The sequence below is a fragment of the Cupressus sempervirens genome, chromosome 6 (assembly GCF_028749045.1).
Source record: "Cupressus sempervirens isolate cs-2001-9-10 chromosome 6, ASM2874904v1, whole genome shotgun sequence".
NCBI classification, from domain to species: domain Eukaryota; kingdom Viridiplantae; phylum Streptophyta; class Pinopsida; order Cupressales; family Cupressaceae; genus Cupressus; species Cupressus sempervirens.
Window position 1 is genome coordinate 521,868,246 of NC_143123.1, and position 18,432 is coordinate 521,886,677.

General features: G+C 36.0%; 1 protein-coding gene across 1 annotated transcript in view; it reads left to right on the forward strand.

Annotated features, from left to right (window-relative positions):
- Window positions 1–18,432, forward strand: part of PFI (tubulin folding cofactor E / Pfifferling (PFI)) — a 198,055-nt gene that overhangs the window by 21,661 nt on the left and 157,962 nt on the right. Inside the window, exon 3 of the mRNA XM_089788779.1 lies at window positions 12,113–12,159. Within this exon, the coding sequence (XP_089644905.1) occupies window positions 12,113–12,159 (47 nt within the window). The remainder of the gene's footprint in view (window positions 1–12,112; window positions 12,160–18,432) is intronic.

Genomic DNA, 18,432 nt, shown 5'->3' on the forward strand with positions numbered 1-18,432 from the left:
GTTTGATGCAGCTCTGTTTATCACAATAAATAGTAGTAGGTGGAAGTGGTTTTCCAAATAATCCAAATAGAATCATTTTCAACCATACAGCTTCTCTTGCTTCCATAGATGCAGCTATATACTTGGCTTCTATAGAACTCTATGCTACTAAAGACTGCTTCTGACTAATCCAAGATATCATTGCTAAACCTAAGGCAAAACAACATCTTGAAGTGCATTATGATTCTCTGAATTTCCCGCCCAGTCATAATCTGTATATCTGCTTAGATTTAGTTCAGTTTTAGTGTATTTGAGACCATATCCAATTGTACCACTAAGATACCTAAGGATGTGTTTTGCTGCTATTAAATGAGTTTGTTTAGGTTCACACATGAACTGACTAAGAAATTTTACAGCATAAAAAATGTCAGGTCTTGTATTTACCAAATATATTAAAGAACCAATTATTTGTCGATATAGAGTAGGATCAACATTCTCAAAATCTTCTGTTTCTTCTTTGAGTTTCTTGAGGTTTGTTTCCATAGGAGTCTTCATTGCCTTGCTATTCAACATGCCAAATCTTTTGAGTAGGTCCAGGTTATACTTCCCTTGATTTAAGAAGATTCCATTTGAATGCTGCCATACTTCTAGTCCCAAGAAATAGTGCAGTATTCCTAAGTCCTTCATTTCAAATTTAGATATAAGATCTTGTTTACATTTGTCAATAAGATGGTCTTCTCCTGTAATCAAAAGATCATCAACATATAAAACCATAATTAACATATCCCCCTGTATTCCCTTGTAATATAGGTTAGGATCTGCAATGTTTTTAGAGAAACCAAGTTTAGTTAGGTGATGATCTATCCGTTCATACCAAGCTCAGGGAGCTTGTTTTAATCCATATAAAGCCTTTTCTAATTTGCATATATGAGATTGTTTATTGTGTACTTCAAATCCTTCAGGTTGTTCAAGATAAACTTCCTCTTCTATAACACCATTCAAAAATGCATTCTTTACATCCATTTGATGAATTTTCCATCCCTTGGATGCAACAATGGCTAAAACAATTTTGACGGAGGTATATATGGCTACTGGAGAAAAAGTTTCTTCATAGTCTATTCCTTCTTTTTGTGAAAATCCTCTTGCTACAAACCTTGATTTATACTTATCGATACTTCCATCTGCAACATGTTTAATTTTAAATAGCCATTTTGAGGAAACAACTGATTATATTTCGGTCTAGGAATAATATCCCAAACATCATTTTTAAGTATGGAATTATATTCTTTTGTCATGGCATCTTTCCAATTTTGATGTTTTATTGCTTCTTTTACATCAGATGGTTTAGATTTGGAGATTTTACTCATTAATGCAATGTGACTAGAGTATACGTTAGGACGTTTTCTTTCCCTAATGAAATCTGAGGGGATGGAATTGTTCTCTTCAATTAGCTTTTTGGTCCATAGTGGTCTTTTCTTTTCCTCAGAAGTGTGAGTAATGTCCATAGGTTCAATTGAGTTATCTTCCTCCATTAGAAACTCCCTCTCATTATTAGAGTTTTGTTCTTCTAGAGTTTCTTCTGAATTTTATTCATTTTCATCTTTAGATCTTTTGAAAGCCAAATCTTCATCAAATATTACATCTCGACTTAGTTCAAAATTTCTTTATCTAGGGATATAGATACAATAAGCTTTGGAAGTTTCACTGCATGCTACAAAGATTCCCTTCTTTCCTTAGGGCTCTAGTTGTTTCTCTTCTCCTTAGGAATGTGTACATAGATAGGGCAACCGAAAATTCTTAGGTATTTAAGATCAGGTTTCTTCCCAGTAAATGCCTCTTTAGGGGTCTTGAATTCAAGATGAGAGCGTGGACATCTATTTTGAAGGAAAACAACAGTATTTGAGGCTTCTCCCCAAATAAAAGTTTCAAGATTTTGATCATGAAGCATTGCTTTAGCAGCTTCAACTATAGATCTATTCTTTCTTTCAACTATTCCATTCTGGTGAGGATTATAGGGAACATAACACTCCCTCTTGATCCCAACAGTTTTACAGTAATTTATAAAGATATCAGAAATGTACTCTTTACCATTGTCTGTTCTTAAGACTTTTATTTTCTTTCTAGATAGATTTCCTACAAGGGCTTTAAACTCTTTAAATTTTGTCAGGATTTCTTCAAACTCTTTACTTTTAAGAAAATAGATCCAAGTCTTCCTAGAGAAATCATCCACAAATATGATATAGTATAGAAAACCCCCTAGTGAAGGAACCGACATAGGACCACATAAGTCTGAGTGAATAATTTCTAGAACTTCTTTGGATTTGCTTTGACTATTTAGAAATGTAGTTTTAATATTCTTCCCCAGAGCACAACCTTTAAAAGTTCCTTCATGGTATGGATGAAGTTTAGTTAGACCCGTTACCATTTTTCCTAGAGAAGGTAATCCTCGAAAATGAAGATGACCTAGTCTCTTGTGCCAAATTTCATTTTCTTTGAAAGAATCATGAAGTAGAGCTGAATGAGAGTGGGAGTTAATTTGATAAAGACATCCATGTCTTGAGCCAATCTTGTATGTATTTTTTATGTTTTAATTCTTAGGCCAAGTTAAGACCTTTCCTTCCATAAATGTAACTCTGAATCCTTCATCTTCAATAGTAGAGATGGAAAGCAAGTTTCTTTTTATACCAGGTACATATAGTACCTTAGTAAGTTCAATTGTTTTCCCTGATTTCAAATGAATAGTGCATGTCCCTATTCCCATTACAAGATAGCTTGTAGCATCTCCAATAGTTACTTCATCAACATAGTCTTCCTTCATAGAGTTCAATTGTTCTTTAAAACCTATAATATGTCGAGAGGCCTTGGTATCAATTACCCAAGTACTTAATCTGGTAGAGGCTTCACTGGAGCGAGCTGAATAGAAAGCATTATGTTCAGAATTTTCATTTGAGTTTTGAGTGGTTGCAAATGAAGCTTGCTGCTTAATTCGATCAGGACATCTAGATGCTGGATGTCCAATTTTATCACATCTAAAACATTGCATTTTGGAGAAATCAGGTTGCTTTCTCTTCCCTTTGAATTTCCTTTTCTTCTTATTTACTTGAGTAGAGAGAACTTGTAAATCTTCTTTTGAGGAGACATTTTGGCCTCAAGCTACTTGCATACACTCTTCTTGTATGCAGTCAGATTTAAGTCTTTCAAATTTAGGAAGTTTAGAACAAGAGCATACCCCTTGTCTGAAAGTATCCCATGATGATGGAAGGCTTATAGAGCCATTATTGTTAACTCCTTTCCATCATAGATGTGTCCCATTGAAGAGAGTTGATTTCAAAGTTCAGTTATTCTCATAAAGTATGAGGAAATTTTCTCTCCCTTATTCATTTTAATATTTGACATTTTTTCCTTTAATGTGATAATCCAAACAACATTATTTATCTCAAACATATTTCCAAGAGCATTGTACATCTCATGTCTAGTTCTGAGATTACATGAAGTAGATGAGTTTTAACACCATCCATAATGAGCTTCATGGCTTTATTATTGTCATTCTCCCATTTTTCCAGTTCATCATTTCTTTTGGGTGGTGAGTCAGAATTTTCAATGAAATTATTTAGGCCATGTTCTTTCAGTATGAGTTTTCGTCGTAGTTTCCAGCCTGCAAAATCTGAATCACCTTCTAATCTGTCTTCTAGCCTCATGTCAATCACCATATTAGAATAATATTTGACTAAAGTCTGATTTCGGATCGCTTCTTTAAACTTGCTCTGATACCATGTTAGTGTATCAGACTGTAAGTGTAATACTATTATGAATAGTTCCCCATAATAAGAATTGATTATAATACTATATGATGATCAGGGAATGCAAAAGAAAAATGTTTATATTATATAGATTGATATGCACTGGAAGACTTAGTAACTTATGTGTTTGCTGCGCTTAATGATCAACGAAGGTAAAGTATTTATAGATGGGAGGGTTGACCATGAGTCACGACTGATAGGCGTGACTCATGTTTGAGTCACGTCTATCGGGCGTGACACGATAGTCACCCCCGATAACCTTTCTAATGCCGACAAGAGAAATATGAAACGATAGGAATGTTAACAAGGCAGTCGATAACATTAATTTATTCATATACATTTGTAATTATATTTGTATATATATATATATATATATACGTATGATTATATTTGAATAACTAAACATATAACAATAACATAAATATCCACACAAGATTCATTAATAAATATTTATAATTTATGTTCAACTAATGTATACATTAACACCAATCACCACACATCACATGCTCTTTTCAGGAGCTTCGCAAGGAAGGAGTTCCTGAAACCAATGGAGACCCGATATGCATCCTACTTCATTCTATTGGAGAGAATGATTGAGTTGCAGGGGCCATTGCAACTCATGGTTATGACGAATGAGTGGAATAGGTGGGATGGATCTAGGACAAAGCAGGGGTTGAGGGTAAAGGAGATAGTAAAGAGTGATATATTTTGGAGTGATGCAAAACACATTGTCTCTTTCATCACTCCAGTTTTCTAGGTCAGCAAATATGGGGATGCAGATGTAGCCACTCTTGGAGAGTTGTACGAGTGCATTGATGCTATGCTTGGCCAGATGAGGGCAGTTGTGCGGGAGAGGGATTCGAGTTTAGCATTTTATACTGAGCAAATTCGGCATATTATTCAGTGTAGATGGGACAACCCCAACACTCTCTTACATATCGCTGCTTATGCATTGAATCCGAAGTGGTACATGCCTAAGCCTGGGAGAGTTACACCACTGAATGATGATGAGGTAATCTAATATCAATTTTGAATTTAGTACACTTGCACTTGAAAGTTAGAAGTTTTTGATAAAAAAACAACCAAAAACTAGGGGGCTGGCCCTTTACAACTGTGTTGGAACAACCAACACAAAACCTGCTAATGACTAGCCAAAGACCAGTTGGCAACCAACAAACAACCAAACAGTCCCCCTAACGGTTCATATCAAAAACATAATAAACAATAGCACAATATTTAAAGTTACTAGTATTCCTACTTTTAAAACCAGCAGAGTTTAACAAGTTAACAACTTGCATGTAGGTAGTCATCGCATCGTACCACCTACAACCCATAAACAAGTTCAACTTAAAAAACAAGAGCATCAACAATAGATGGGGAGAGACCAGTATGGTACCAAAAAAAAGACAACAAACGCCAGTGAGCCACTAACTAGCATCCTTTTTCTTGCCCTTCCCAGCCATCAGAACCTTGGCCCAGTCATCAGCAAGGAAGCTATAATGGAGCTTCGTGTCCTCCTTTCCAAGGTTCTCTTCCTCCGAGTTATTGGTCAACAGCTGAAGAGTGGTAGCTGCCGCGTGCGCCACTTTAAGAGTGAACTTGAAGAATAGGTTGAATCCCTCCTCCACCGCTGTGCACTTGTCCTTCAGTTCCTGGTGTTCCTTGAGAGTAACTGGTTCATTCTTCTCGCTTCCCTGTTTTAGGGTCCTGCTACAATTCGCCAGGGAGTTCCTCTTATCCTGCACATCAAGATTGTTAGCTAGACCTTTCAGGTTCTCCTGGCCCTCTTTATTGACTGGAGAGGACATAGTGTCGAGGGTAATGGGGTTCTCCTGGTTGATAGCAGAAGGCAGGGTGATGGTGGCAGAGACACGTGTTGGGTCGGGAGGAGGGTCCTTGGTAGTGTTATCTGCCTCAAAGTCCCAAGTGCCATGAAGGGTGTCATCCCATTTCTCCACATCTTTATTCGTCTCTTCTTTCCCCTTATCCATACCTTCCCTCGAATTCCTGTCACTCTCCTCAGAGTTGGTATTTTCCTCCTCTTCCTGAGAGCGACTGGCCATTTGTCTGTATCGGCCCCGGGTCTTGACAATTCTTCCCGACCTTCTCCCACAAATTTCCTCATCTGAGTCCCCAATTTCAATCTCCACCCTCTTGTCCATTTTTATTTTTTTGTTGGGCGTCGGCTCAAGGGTCAGAGTTTTGTTTTTCCTACCCTTAATAGGGGTTTGGCTCGATGAGGGCTGAGGTGTGGGTGCATAGCTACCACTAGTAAATTCCAAATGCAGTGGGGCCCCAAAGGGGAGGATGTTAACAATGGCTATCATATGATGACAGCAGAGGGCCAGGTTAAGTTGGAAGAGGTGGAACATGATCCCTTGGTGGAGAATGGTGAAATTAGCCCCTTTTTCCTTCTTCTCCCTTACATCTATCACAGTATTTTCAAGGGTGTGCATCAGACAGAAAGGAATACAAACAAGTTCCCTATTGCGAAAATGGTTAAGCAGAGGGAAATGATAAAAGTAATACACACTGTGTCTACCCTCCAGCATCAGATATGTCATTATCATCAAACACACATCATCCCAGAGCTTCGGAAGTTTGTCTCTCCTAAAGCCACCACGGTACCGGTCAAGAGCCTCATTCTCTCTGAAGAAACTGGACATGCTCGCCTCATCCGCCACCTTCGTGATTTTTTGCTTTTTCTTGCCCTTCATTTCCAAGCCCATCACCATAGCAATAGACTCTTCATTCACCTGGAAAGAAATGCCATTGATGGTCACTCGCCTATCCTTCCAGGTGGCAACGAATTGTTGCGAACAATTTTCATCGTACCCAGCCATGGCCTACATGTAGGGGACAAACTCTCCTTCATTTAGCATTATCCAGGAGGCCTGCGTTTTGGAGAAATCCTCCAACTTTGTGTGCTAAAATCTATTAAGGTCCCCACCCATGGAAACTTTCTCCTCCACAAAATCTCCTTCCACTATCTAAGTAATTCTCATTTGCACCCAGAAAATCGCCAAGGCAAGCCTAAAAATGGAGCAACTAGCAGTGAAAAGCTTTTGTTTTTTAGGCTTCATGAGCCTGTGAATACAAGAACGTACAGGCCATTTTGAAATATCATTACTGGGAGTGTGAGGATTTCACAAGTAATACCATAATGATATGGCCCTGGTATTAATGAGAACTATCCCCGTAATCATGCCATAACTCCAAACAATAATGGCATTAATTTTAAAGCCAATATTGTTTAATAATTTACCTTTTCCGTGCCCTTTCATGATGCAATCCATAAAATTTCCCTTTGTGAGACGTCTTGTCAACATTATGGTGACCTTGGCTATCATAATAATAGCAAGCCCGCCAAACTTGTCTATTTTCCAAAGTTGGAAGGTCATCAAATCTGATTTAGCGGGATCTTTTCCCTGCAAACGAGGGAATTTACATTCTTGGGTAGCGTTTCCGCACTCTTCCAACTTTTCGTGTTCACAACATCAAATCTGCACCTAGCCAAAGCGTCTGCCACTGCATTGCCTTCCATGTAAGTGTTCCGTAAATCATAGTGATCCAGTTTTGTAAGATAATGCCATATGTCCTCCAGAATGTGCCTTAGGGTCCAACCCGATTGAGCACAACCTTGAACTGAATCAATGATGAGTTTATAGTCCCCCTCAATGATAAGTCTTCTAACCTTCATCTCCACTGCAATTTTTAGTCCCCAAAGTAAGGTGGTGGCTTTCGCCACATTGTTGGTTCCATGGCCCAAGTTTTTCGCGTAGACAACCATCACATCACCCTTTTTGTCACATAGCACTCCACCTGTTGCCGCAAGCCCCTTAAGCGCTGCCCCATCAAAATTCAGTTTTACAGTGGGACCAGTGGGGGGGATCCAACATGTATTGTTTTTGGCAACCACTTTTGAATTGTTGAAATTATGGAAATTAGGGAAAATATTCCATATCTCGCAATATCCTCCTCCTTCCTACTCGGGGGTTCCTATGGCACTCTGTTTTTTGCTGCTATAACATGCTCAGTAATGAGCTTTCCCAGAATCTCTCCCACAACCTCCTCACCCCTTTCCTCCTCACGAAAGACTCGATTATTTCTCTCCTTCCAAATGCCTTAGCAAACTTGTTGGTGGAGGAGATTCGAAAGAATTTTGAGACGGGGGTGGTAGAATGGGCAACTCTAGTTCTCCACAAATTGCTCCATTCCATTGTTCATGACCCAATCCAATGAGAATTTTTTCTAGATCTAGGACCAGACCTTTAGGGTATAGGGGCATTCCAGAAAGAGGTGGGCAATGCATTCCTCTGCCTCCTTGCATAGATAACATTTGTTGGTAATTGGTAAGCCACGCCTTTGAAGGTTATCAGTGGTGAGGATTTTGCCATGCATCACCATCCACCAAAAGAAGTTCACTTTTGAAATTTAGAAGTTAGTACACTTGCACTAACAAATATTTAATTTGTTAATATACTGATTTTAAAATTTGAATTTCAGGTGAAGGAAGGATTCGTAAAGTGCATTGATAAGATGTATGACATTGAGACAGCATGGAAGGTTCGCACTGAGTGGACCAAATTCACTACTTTTAGGGGCTATCCAGGTAGAGCGAAGGCCGACATGAAAACAATGGCACAAGAGGATCCTATTTTGTGGTGAAATTGTCGTGGACCCAAATCAACAACTACCACACTAGCCATCCGTTTCCTATCTTAGGTTTCATGTTTTCCTACTTTAAAAACCTTTACTTTTCACTTTGAAATTCCAATTTCACTTTTACTTTAGTCTTTTAGTCATGTATTTCAATTTCAATTTTCTGATTCTCATACGAGTCATTTGATTGTTATGATGTTATCTTAGGTATCTAGTTCTTCAACTTTTGAGAGGAACTGGTCTACTTATAGCTTCATCCACTCTCTTAAGAGGAACAAACTTAGCTCTGAGAAAGAAGAGAAGCTAGTGGCTGTACATTGTGCCTTGCATATTAAAGATCGCAAGACACGTGTGTACAAGGAGAGCCTTGCAACATGATGGGATGTAGAGCCAGAGGAGCCCTCACAGGTTGATGAGGATGCAGATACTTCTGATGTGGGGTTGGTTGGTATTCCTCTCGTGGCTCTCACCCTTGAAGAGGTCGAGAGTTCAGAGGATGAGTTTGTTGAGCCTGAGGCTTAGGTTGACATGGATGATTAGAGGCCTCTAGGTAGCCTCTACTGCATTTTGGTGGCCCTTGGGTCTTTAGTGTTAGAATATATAGTCTACTGATATAACTGAGAGGGGGTGGGGGTGAATCAGTTATACAACTATTATCATCAATACTAACTTTAAACAATCTTAACCATATGAGTAATGTAAACTGAAAGCACAACAAGATACTCATACACAATAACACCATATATGTTAACTAGGGAACCCTTGATCAAAGGGAAAACCTCGGTGAGGATGTTACCCACAAGATGATGTACTAATATAAATATTCCTTGTTAGAGGATGGACCCTGTTAGGAGTCTGTTACAACATTTAGTACATATGAGTCCCTATTAGGAGACCTTGAATCCCTGTTAGGAGTTGTGGAAGACAGTTGGACCCATTGCCCAAACAACTTCAAGGGCAAGACCAATGAACCCATTGTCCAAATGATCTCTATATTATTCCTTGCAAAATAATATAACTAAATTGTACTTCCTTCCTTCGTCTCTATCCCGCCAACTGAACTTCTGCTCCTTCAAATCTTGTAACCAGATCACGAACTGCGCATCCAATAATCCCTTGGATCGCCTACACGCATTCAGTCAATACTCTGCTCCTTTTTGCACTTTAGGTACAATGCGCAATCGATGTATCAAGGAAAACATCTTTCCTTTATATATACCTTTATAATAATTCCTTGAGTTCGCCTTAAGGCTTTCCCAATTAATCAATATAAGATATATAATTAATTGTAATTACAATAGCACTGTCGGCTCACAGTCTATACAAATCTTTACATGTGCAACTCTAGGTCTTACGCACTCGCTAACGTCACCACACGACTGTCCTCTTTTACTGTGTGACTGCGCATCTCTTCATTACGTCTCAGATGAAAGATAGCGATCAATCATCATAATAGTGTTCTTCAATACTCTGTTTCTGCATTGCTTTTAGTAAATCAAGTATAACTTCCGTACACCTTTGATTCAGACTTCGTCCTCTTAACCATGTCATCAGGACATACTCAGGAACATGTTCGTAACTGCGCATCACTTAACCCTTACTCAATTACTGCGCAACAAAAGATCTCTGACTACTATTCTTCTAGTCTTGTACAGAAACATTGCTATGTTGACATCAATGACAAACACAATCATGAATGCAACATATCAGTACTCTCCAATGCTTAGGATACTCCCCCAATGTAGTATCATCAACATTCATGCTAACATTTAGTACTTGAAATTTTGTCTTTTGATTTTGTAGTTTGTACTTGAGACTTGGATATTATATTATTATGATTATCATATTTGTCATTTGAAGTTTGAAACATTGAACATTGTGATCATATCATGGTTGTTGCTACTTGATGTAATTAAGTTTATGATGCTACTTAATGATTGATGAGATAATGATTCTCATACTTTGATGCTATTTGAATCTTCAATCTTTGATTATTTTAATTAAGTATTTCAATTTGATAGAAGTTAGAAGTTAGAAGTTAGATCTCTTTCATTGTTCATTTTTCAATATTAAATGCAATGTAAATAGTAAATACTAAAACTAAACTAGCAATAATGGTCTTGATGAACTTATACTTCATATTTATGTCTTATATTGTTACACATCTTTTCATAATTAGCATTTTAAGTATCATATGTATAGTATATACAATACAAACTCCGTCCTTCGCTGCCATCCCCAAATTGAGGCCCCTCTGTCCCCCCATCCCAGAAACTTGTACCCTTGTTCTCCAGGCCGGTGTAACTATGGGAAAACGTATTATTTTTAAAAGGAAATAAATAAAAAGAGAATGGAATGTGGAGAGTGACCAAGTTGGTCTTAAAAGAGGAGTGATGGCTCATTTTCTGCATACTTGGTTTTATGATTTTGAATCTCAATTTTCTCTTTTGGAGAGTTTCAAAAGCTTCAACTTTCAACAAGTGAGGATGAAAACCCTCAAGCTAGGGATACTGGATGGAAACCCATTGTCGGTTGGAGACATTGCACAGGTGTTTCACGTAGTATTTCAGGTTCATATTTCTAATATCCAATCTTGTTGTGATTTCTGTGACTATGATTAGATTATGTAGTTTTGCTGAAGAAATTCAGTGCAACATTATTTTTGAAAATTTATTTTTGCTGTAGATTAATTGCAATATCATTTCGAGACTTCATTTTATATAGTTATTTTATGGGGCTTTGCTGATTAAATCTGAAACATGTTGCAAAAAAGTTATTGTTCAAAATTTCTAAGATTTTTTGTGTGAGATTTGGGGAAATATCTGGTCAGAGATAGGGTGAGGAGTTACTCACACTGAGACTACGCAAACCAAATAGGGAGGATCTTTCACCTCCGAAATAGCAACAATGAATTCCATCTGGAATTTGCAATCTAATAAAATATTCCAAGATGCATACCAACAACCTCAAATGCCGGTCATAAATACCCCTTTAGAGAAACTCCTGAAGGTTTACAAAAGAACACTGACACACCAAATGCCTATGGACAACGATTAATAAACATGGGTCCCTTTATTAGTTAATTAAAGGTCCATTTATATATTATTTAAATTCTGGGACCATTAGTTAATTTAAATACTTTATTAAAATTGGGGACACTACAAAATTTTTTTGTATATTATAAAATTTCTGTATCTTTTATATAGGTCCCCCGTGATCCCATGCTCCTGGAAATAATCTGTCCTTGAAACCCGTTTCCCTGTCCCCCCATCCTGGAAAACCTGGGTAACATTGGAAATATCCTGAACCCACTGTAACCAGTTTATTACCGGCCTTTCAGACTTCCTTGCACACATAGCTTGAGAAAGGCTCTCTGCTTTTGGAATGATGCCTTGTGCAAAGAAGTGTAGCAAGTTTGGCAGAATCATAATGAACATTGTTGACGGTAAATTTACGCTTGTGTGTAGATACTCATTCACCTTCAACAAAATCAGAAAACATGTAGCAAAGACTCCATATTCTTATTGTTTGCCTTAGTTGATACAACTTCCTAGTTGAGTAAATAAACGTTTAGTTTTTCATTTTCCAATATTTATTTAGAGTTTTCATTCTGATTCCATTAAATGGGAACTTGCCTTTTACATTTGATTAGTATTGATGGCATGTGACAGAACTCGAGGAGCTGGACTTGAGAGGAAATTTACTTCCTGACTTGCATGTAAGTGTGATAATTGGACATTCAGTAATTGGACATATTTTATAAGATCAATAAGAAATATGGTAAAATCAACAGTTACTTTGCATTGTTCAATTTTGTGTATTTTATATTTATTTGTAAGATTTACATACAATGTTATTATTAGTAAAAGGTGTTGTGTCGGTTTTGAGTTGCCCCTTACTTATTTGTTTGTGCAAATTTTCAAAATAAAGAAAATAAATTACATGATTTTTGATCTTTATGGTATCTACAATTTTTATATTTTGTTAGCATACAAATCTATAGCAACACAAATTAGGTATGTCACAGTAGAATTTTGTGTTGCCAAAGGAAAATCATAAGAACCATTGGTTTAATGGTAAAATTGCCTATATAATTCCGTTGCCCCTTTGTATGGATTTTTCTAACATGATGGCATATCAAAGGTGTTGCTTTTTATTTTATGCATGATTATAGATACATTGTTGTTTGATATACCAGATGTTTTCTGTTAAATGCTTAGGTATAAAATTGATTAGAAAGTAGATCAATGTATGATTGAACTCCTAAGATACCATTCCTTACACAGTCATTGAGTTCAATTTTATTCCAGACTGTGCTGCTGGTGCGTGTAAGCCTTGTATTGACAGAAGTGGCTTTGGAAAATCAGTTTATCCAATTTTCAATGGTGAAGAAACAACTTCACTAATTCATCATAAAGATGATGCAGTACTAATTAGCATCTTTGAATCCCAATAGCTCCTGAACAAAAAATATTGGTAAGGCTGGCCATAACTTAATCCCATCTTTGATATCTGCAATCAATCTACCTTTGAGATAAAGTTATGCAAGAGAAATAGCCAATGAAGGAATAAATTGTATCAACATTGCCACCATCAATAATCCTTTCTCTAGTGTGCACTGTAGGTTATATCTCATTTTAAGTTTTGAGGGATTGCTCTGTTAGTAGCCTTGCCCATTATTATTATTGTCAGTGTAAAAGGGGCCAAATAAACAATGCCTGTTGCTACAATGAAAGTTAGGGAAATGATTATTGCTGGACTCACTCAGAGTGACAGATTGTCTATTATGTTAGATTTTCGTTTAAAGTATCTAGGAGATTTTCTTTAAAAGTAGGCTTGATAGGTAGTTGTTATTCTGATGATTTTATTCATGCATTACACTGATATGTATCTAACAAAGTGGTTGTTGATGTTATGTTGATTGTTGGTATTTATCTTTGTTAGTTACAAATTGAAGGATAAGTGAAATATAGAATACATCTTTTCGCGTGGAATTGAATATTGACATCCTCTAATAGGCACTGGCTCTGATTTGTGAACAACTTCCAGCTCTCGGAGTTCTTGATATAAGTGACGGTCATATGAAGATTGGATCAGATTGTCATATGCCTTCAAATGATGAAATATAATATAATATTATAATCGATACCCCCTATGTAACTAAATAGCGGACTAAAAATGAGATGACTAATATATTGGTTAAATTATGAATTATATAATTAATCAAATATTATCTAGCAACTAAATATTTATTAACAAATAAATATCATACACTGCTTAAAGATATCAGATCGATTAGATATGTAAATTTTAAACACTAATCAAAGATGTAGTGAATAAATAATAAAATTCGATGATAATGGATTATTATCAATTTAATATAATTAAACTCTAACATGGGGGGCCATACATTTGGACATCCCGACACGTCATGAAACGCATTGTCAAGTAAGTAGTATATAATCCCATGGTTCGACTTTGAACCATCAATGGTCAAACAAATAACCACTGAATCAAATGTAGAAAATGATAAAGGAAATGAAAACAAGTTTAAATGAAGGGAAACTACTTGTTCCTATGTCGCGATCATTATGAATGGTTATTCATGCTCACGTTACAATTTCCGCCATTGTGGGTAGATCCACATAAACCAAGGGGGTATAGGGAGAACGACCCACCATGTGATAATAATGACGTCAGTAGACTATAATACATGTAAAGAATTTGTAATCGCAAATCAGACATGTTTACAAATTTTCAAATATAATTCACACCTAAAGGTTTTTAAGAATCAGGACTTAAAGGACATAGCATTCCTAATAATTATCAACTTAATGATTACTCTAAGACACACTTATAATGGAACCAATATTAGGATTTGAGATGCTTTTAATAGTAACTATATATTTGATTTTTCCCTAATAATATTATTATTATGAATAATCAAAATCATAATAATATCTTCAATGATTTAATCTGTAGTAAGAAGTGTATTATGTTATCAAGGGGGGCTTGTATAAATCCAAACAAGGGTCTAGCCAATAGAGGGTAGGGGTCAGCGATCCATGAATCTTTGTGAAATGGACTTGGACCTGCAAACTTTGAGAGAGTCCTTAGATGGTATCTAGGCAACTTGATTAAAATCTAGACCTTACGATCCCGAATGTAACAACCGCTTTTTCTGGGTCTTAACTAACAACTAGCATATCATAAAAATATAGTTACTAGTCCATATCCATGAGAAGGTAGTTATAACAGTTATGTTCATGTGAATGAACTTAATGGTTACAATCAGTTAAACAAAAATTTCATAACTAACAATTGATAGCATCATCATTACATCTAAATAAAGAATTTGGGTTTTACATACCCTAAAATTCTGAAATTGGAATCTACCTAGGGTAACATCTGCAAAACCAAGGTTAATCCACATATACCACTTAGTGCACAAATAGTTATACCACTATCAAAATGTCAATTACCGTTTAGGGCATCAAATACCACTGCATCATAATGACAAATACCCTCTAGGGCATCAAATACCACTGTATCATCTTTTTCTTTCCTATTACTAAATATGGCAATAACATTTAGTTTAAAGATACACTCATATTCATTATTCACATAAATGAAAGTTAGAAAATAACCACCATCAAATAAGCCTATCTCATGCATATAGATACATTTCATGTTCAATTGGAAGGTCAACTGATCTAATCAGTTGCCATTTACATTGGCAAGAAAGCTGATTTCATTGAAGGAAATGACCAATTCAACAATATAAATCATTCTAACATATCTTCAACTTGTAATTTCAAATATCATAAAAGTAAATTACTTGTTACCAACAGATGTTGAATGCATAACTTATCTATTTCTTGTGCATGTCTTGGCATCTAGTGGAGAGGGGAAACATTGTCAAGGGCTTTTACCTCCCAACTGTAGATCTTTGAATATCTCCACACAATCTCGATCGAGAAAGGCCCTCCTACCTTGGGAATTAGCTTGGGACACCACAATCCAGTCACTGAGCATTTTGATGCTAGAATGTAACCCACCGCTTGGCTTGGCAACAAGATTTTATACAAAAGACTTCCACGAGCTATCTTTTTCTTGTACTTGAATGTTATGGCTGATTATATTCTATCTTTCATTGCAGGAATTCTTCCCACTCTTTTCTCCCTTTAGCTTGACTATAAAGGTCCTTACGCTTGGGAGGTTTACATTATATTTTCTGGATTTATGATCACTTATTCCTTTGCCATGCTTCATGTCATTTTCGGCCTATGGCATCATAAGTTATTATGCTTTTGTTTCTAGTTTGATTTCATTTATAAAGAGAGCATTCCATCTCAGATACATATCATCTATCTCCTTGTATGGTGCTCCTTTCAGATTACATATATATTCAATACAACGTTATTTCTAGACAGAGCATATCAGTGAAACAATAAAGTCACTATGGAAATTTATCACATTCAGCTTTGTACTTGCAAATAGATAATAAAATCTAGAGGTCGAGTTGATAGAAATTGACATATTGAGGAAGAACAAATTATATATGATGGGCAACATAGCCTGATCCCGCGCGGGCAGTATATGGAAATTTGTAGTATTACTGGCACCAAGACCTTAGAACAATCCAATGAATAATCACGAACTTAGTCCACGATCCTTGGCTCTATTGATATACCATTGTTAATCACTTGCAAGAGCTTGATTGTGTGACATATGTTGTGGTATTGATAGAAATCTGTGATGTTCGGTATAATGTGTAGAGAGATAGAAGAGAGCTGTGCCTCTGTGGCATGATTAAGAAAATAAATAAGAACAAGTCTCGGCCAAGATGGAAAATGACCTCTTGCGTAGGTTCGATTAGACCAAGATTGAGGTAGCATGAACGTTGCAAGACTCTTTTAAAAATTCAAAAAGAATATTCATACAAATATAATAGCTTGATGCCACAAGGTGGCGAATACAAAATGCAATAAGGTTGATCAAGCAATTTAAAATAAATGACTACTGACGAGGTCAAGAAATACATTAAAAGTAAAAGGTGGCAACATACGCCTAACCATGCCTTAGTATATTAATGTCGTTGCAATATATATTCATGCTTGCCTGACTAATTTTGATATGTAGGTATATATATATATATACGTTAATGATGAACTTCGCATACACACACGTGTGTGTGTGTGTATACATACATACGTATTTCATACCCACAAAAGTATGAGTATATGTGTGTGTGTGTGTATACATACATACGTATTTCATACCCACACAAGTATGAGTATAGGCATGATATTACTATACTAAGACATGGTAGCTTTGCAAGATACATCGAGATCATCCACATAATGAAGGTAATATTTCTTATTATAGTTTTATAATGTTTTTAATTTAACCGGTTAGCTCATGGTTATCCTTTGTTCTTCTTGCTTGTCTAGCTGTTTCATCCTTGGTCGTGGTGGTTTAGGACTCCCATCTATTTGCTCAATGGTAGGTGGTGCCCCTCGTGCGCAACTCCTTTTTAGCAATACTTCCCCCCCTTCGACATGTTCCTGCAAGGAAGAAATTCTCCATGATAATATCATATAACCATAACAATTATTATTCATAAACCATCATAATGACCAATCGCCATTTCACTTCCCATGAATTCATGATGAATAACCAACTTTCTAAGATAACATTAAAATATCATCATAACGGTTAACTAGCATGTCAACTTCATTTGAAATTATAACCATTAACCATCTTACCATTTCACATGATTGTAACTAATTTTACCTGTCAATTGACTTCACATGAAACCCCAACGGCTATATGAACATTTCAAATGGAGCCAAAATTGGGATGTAACACCAAATTTGAATAATAATATCATTTGACAAGTAAATTGACCATTATGAATATTTTGATTGATTAAATAATCATCTATAATAATGGACCCTAAAAGGGGACATTACAGTGGTATTAGAGCTATGATCTTGCCATACTGTATGGTGAAGATTATAAACATTTCAATCAATAAAAAGATCAAACTATTGAATACAAGTGATTTATTGTCAAGACAGGAGAGGCAGAGTAGATCCGCTTGAGATAGGTAGATTTCAAGATAGGTAAGGACATTGGTTTCAATGTCTTGAGGAAAGATTCCAAGATGGGTGAGGACATGATTTCCAATGCCTTGAGGAAAGAGTCCAAGATAGGTAAGTACATGATTCCAAAAGCCTTGAGGAAAAAGTCCAAGATGGTTACAGATATGCAGCCCCAATGCCTTGAGGGACCTACTCGTAGACGAGTATCTTGCACCTTGCGACATTGAAATTTCCGTACTCTAAAGAGGTCATGTAAGAATAAAAAATGATTAAGCTCAATATACTAATTACTAAATCTAAATGATCATCAAAAAGACTATTAAATGAGTTACCAAGTACAACCAAAAGATTTTGAAAATTGGAAGACTAATCAAACCATATCTTTCGATTATAAAAATATCAATCAAATTCGGTTTTGAACCATTTGAGGTAACTCAACAACTTTGACATCATGAAATCTATAAATCTATCTACAATTGACCTTGTATATAATCGAGCATGAAATCAATTATTCTCCCAATCCAATTAAAAGTGAATCACTCATAACATTAACTTAATTTTAAACTCTTAATTATATCCTCAAATTCAAACTTGGGATTTGAATAAAAGCCATGGATAAATTGTGATCCTGACAACAAAATGAAAATCAGAGTTGCTTGAGGACAAGCAATTTTGAGAGGGTGGGACTATAATATGCCCTGGAATGATGAAATATAATATTATATTATTATCAATACCTGAGTAAAAATGTGATGACTAAATGCTTATGAGTAAACTAATATATTGGTTAAATTATGAATTATATAATTAAACAAATATTATCTAGTAACTAAATATTTATTAACAAATAAATATCATACATCGCTTAAAGATATTAGATCGAT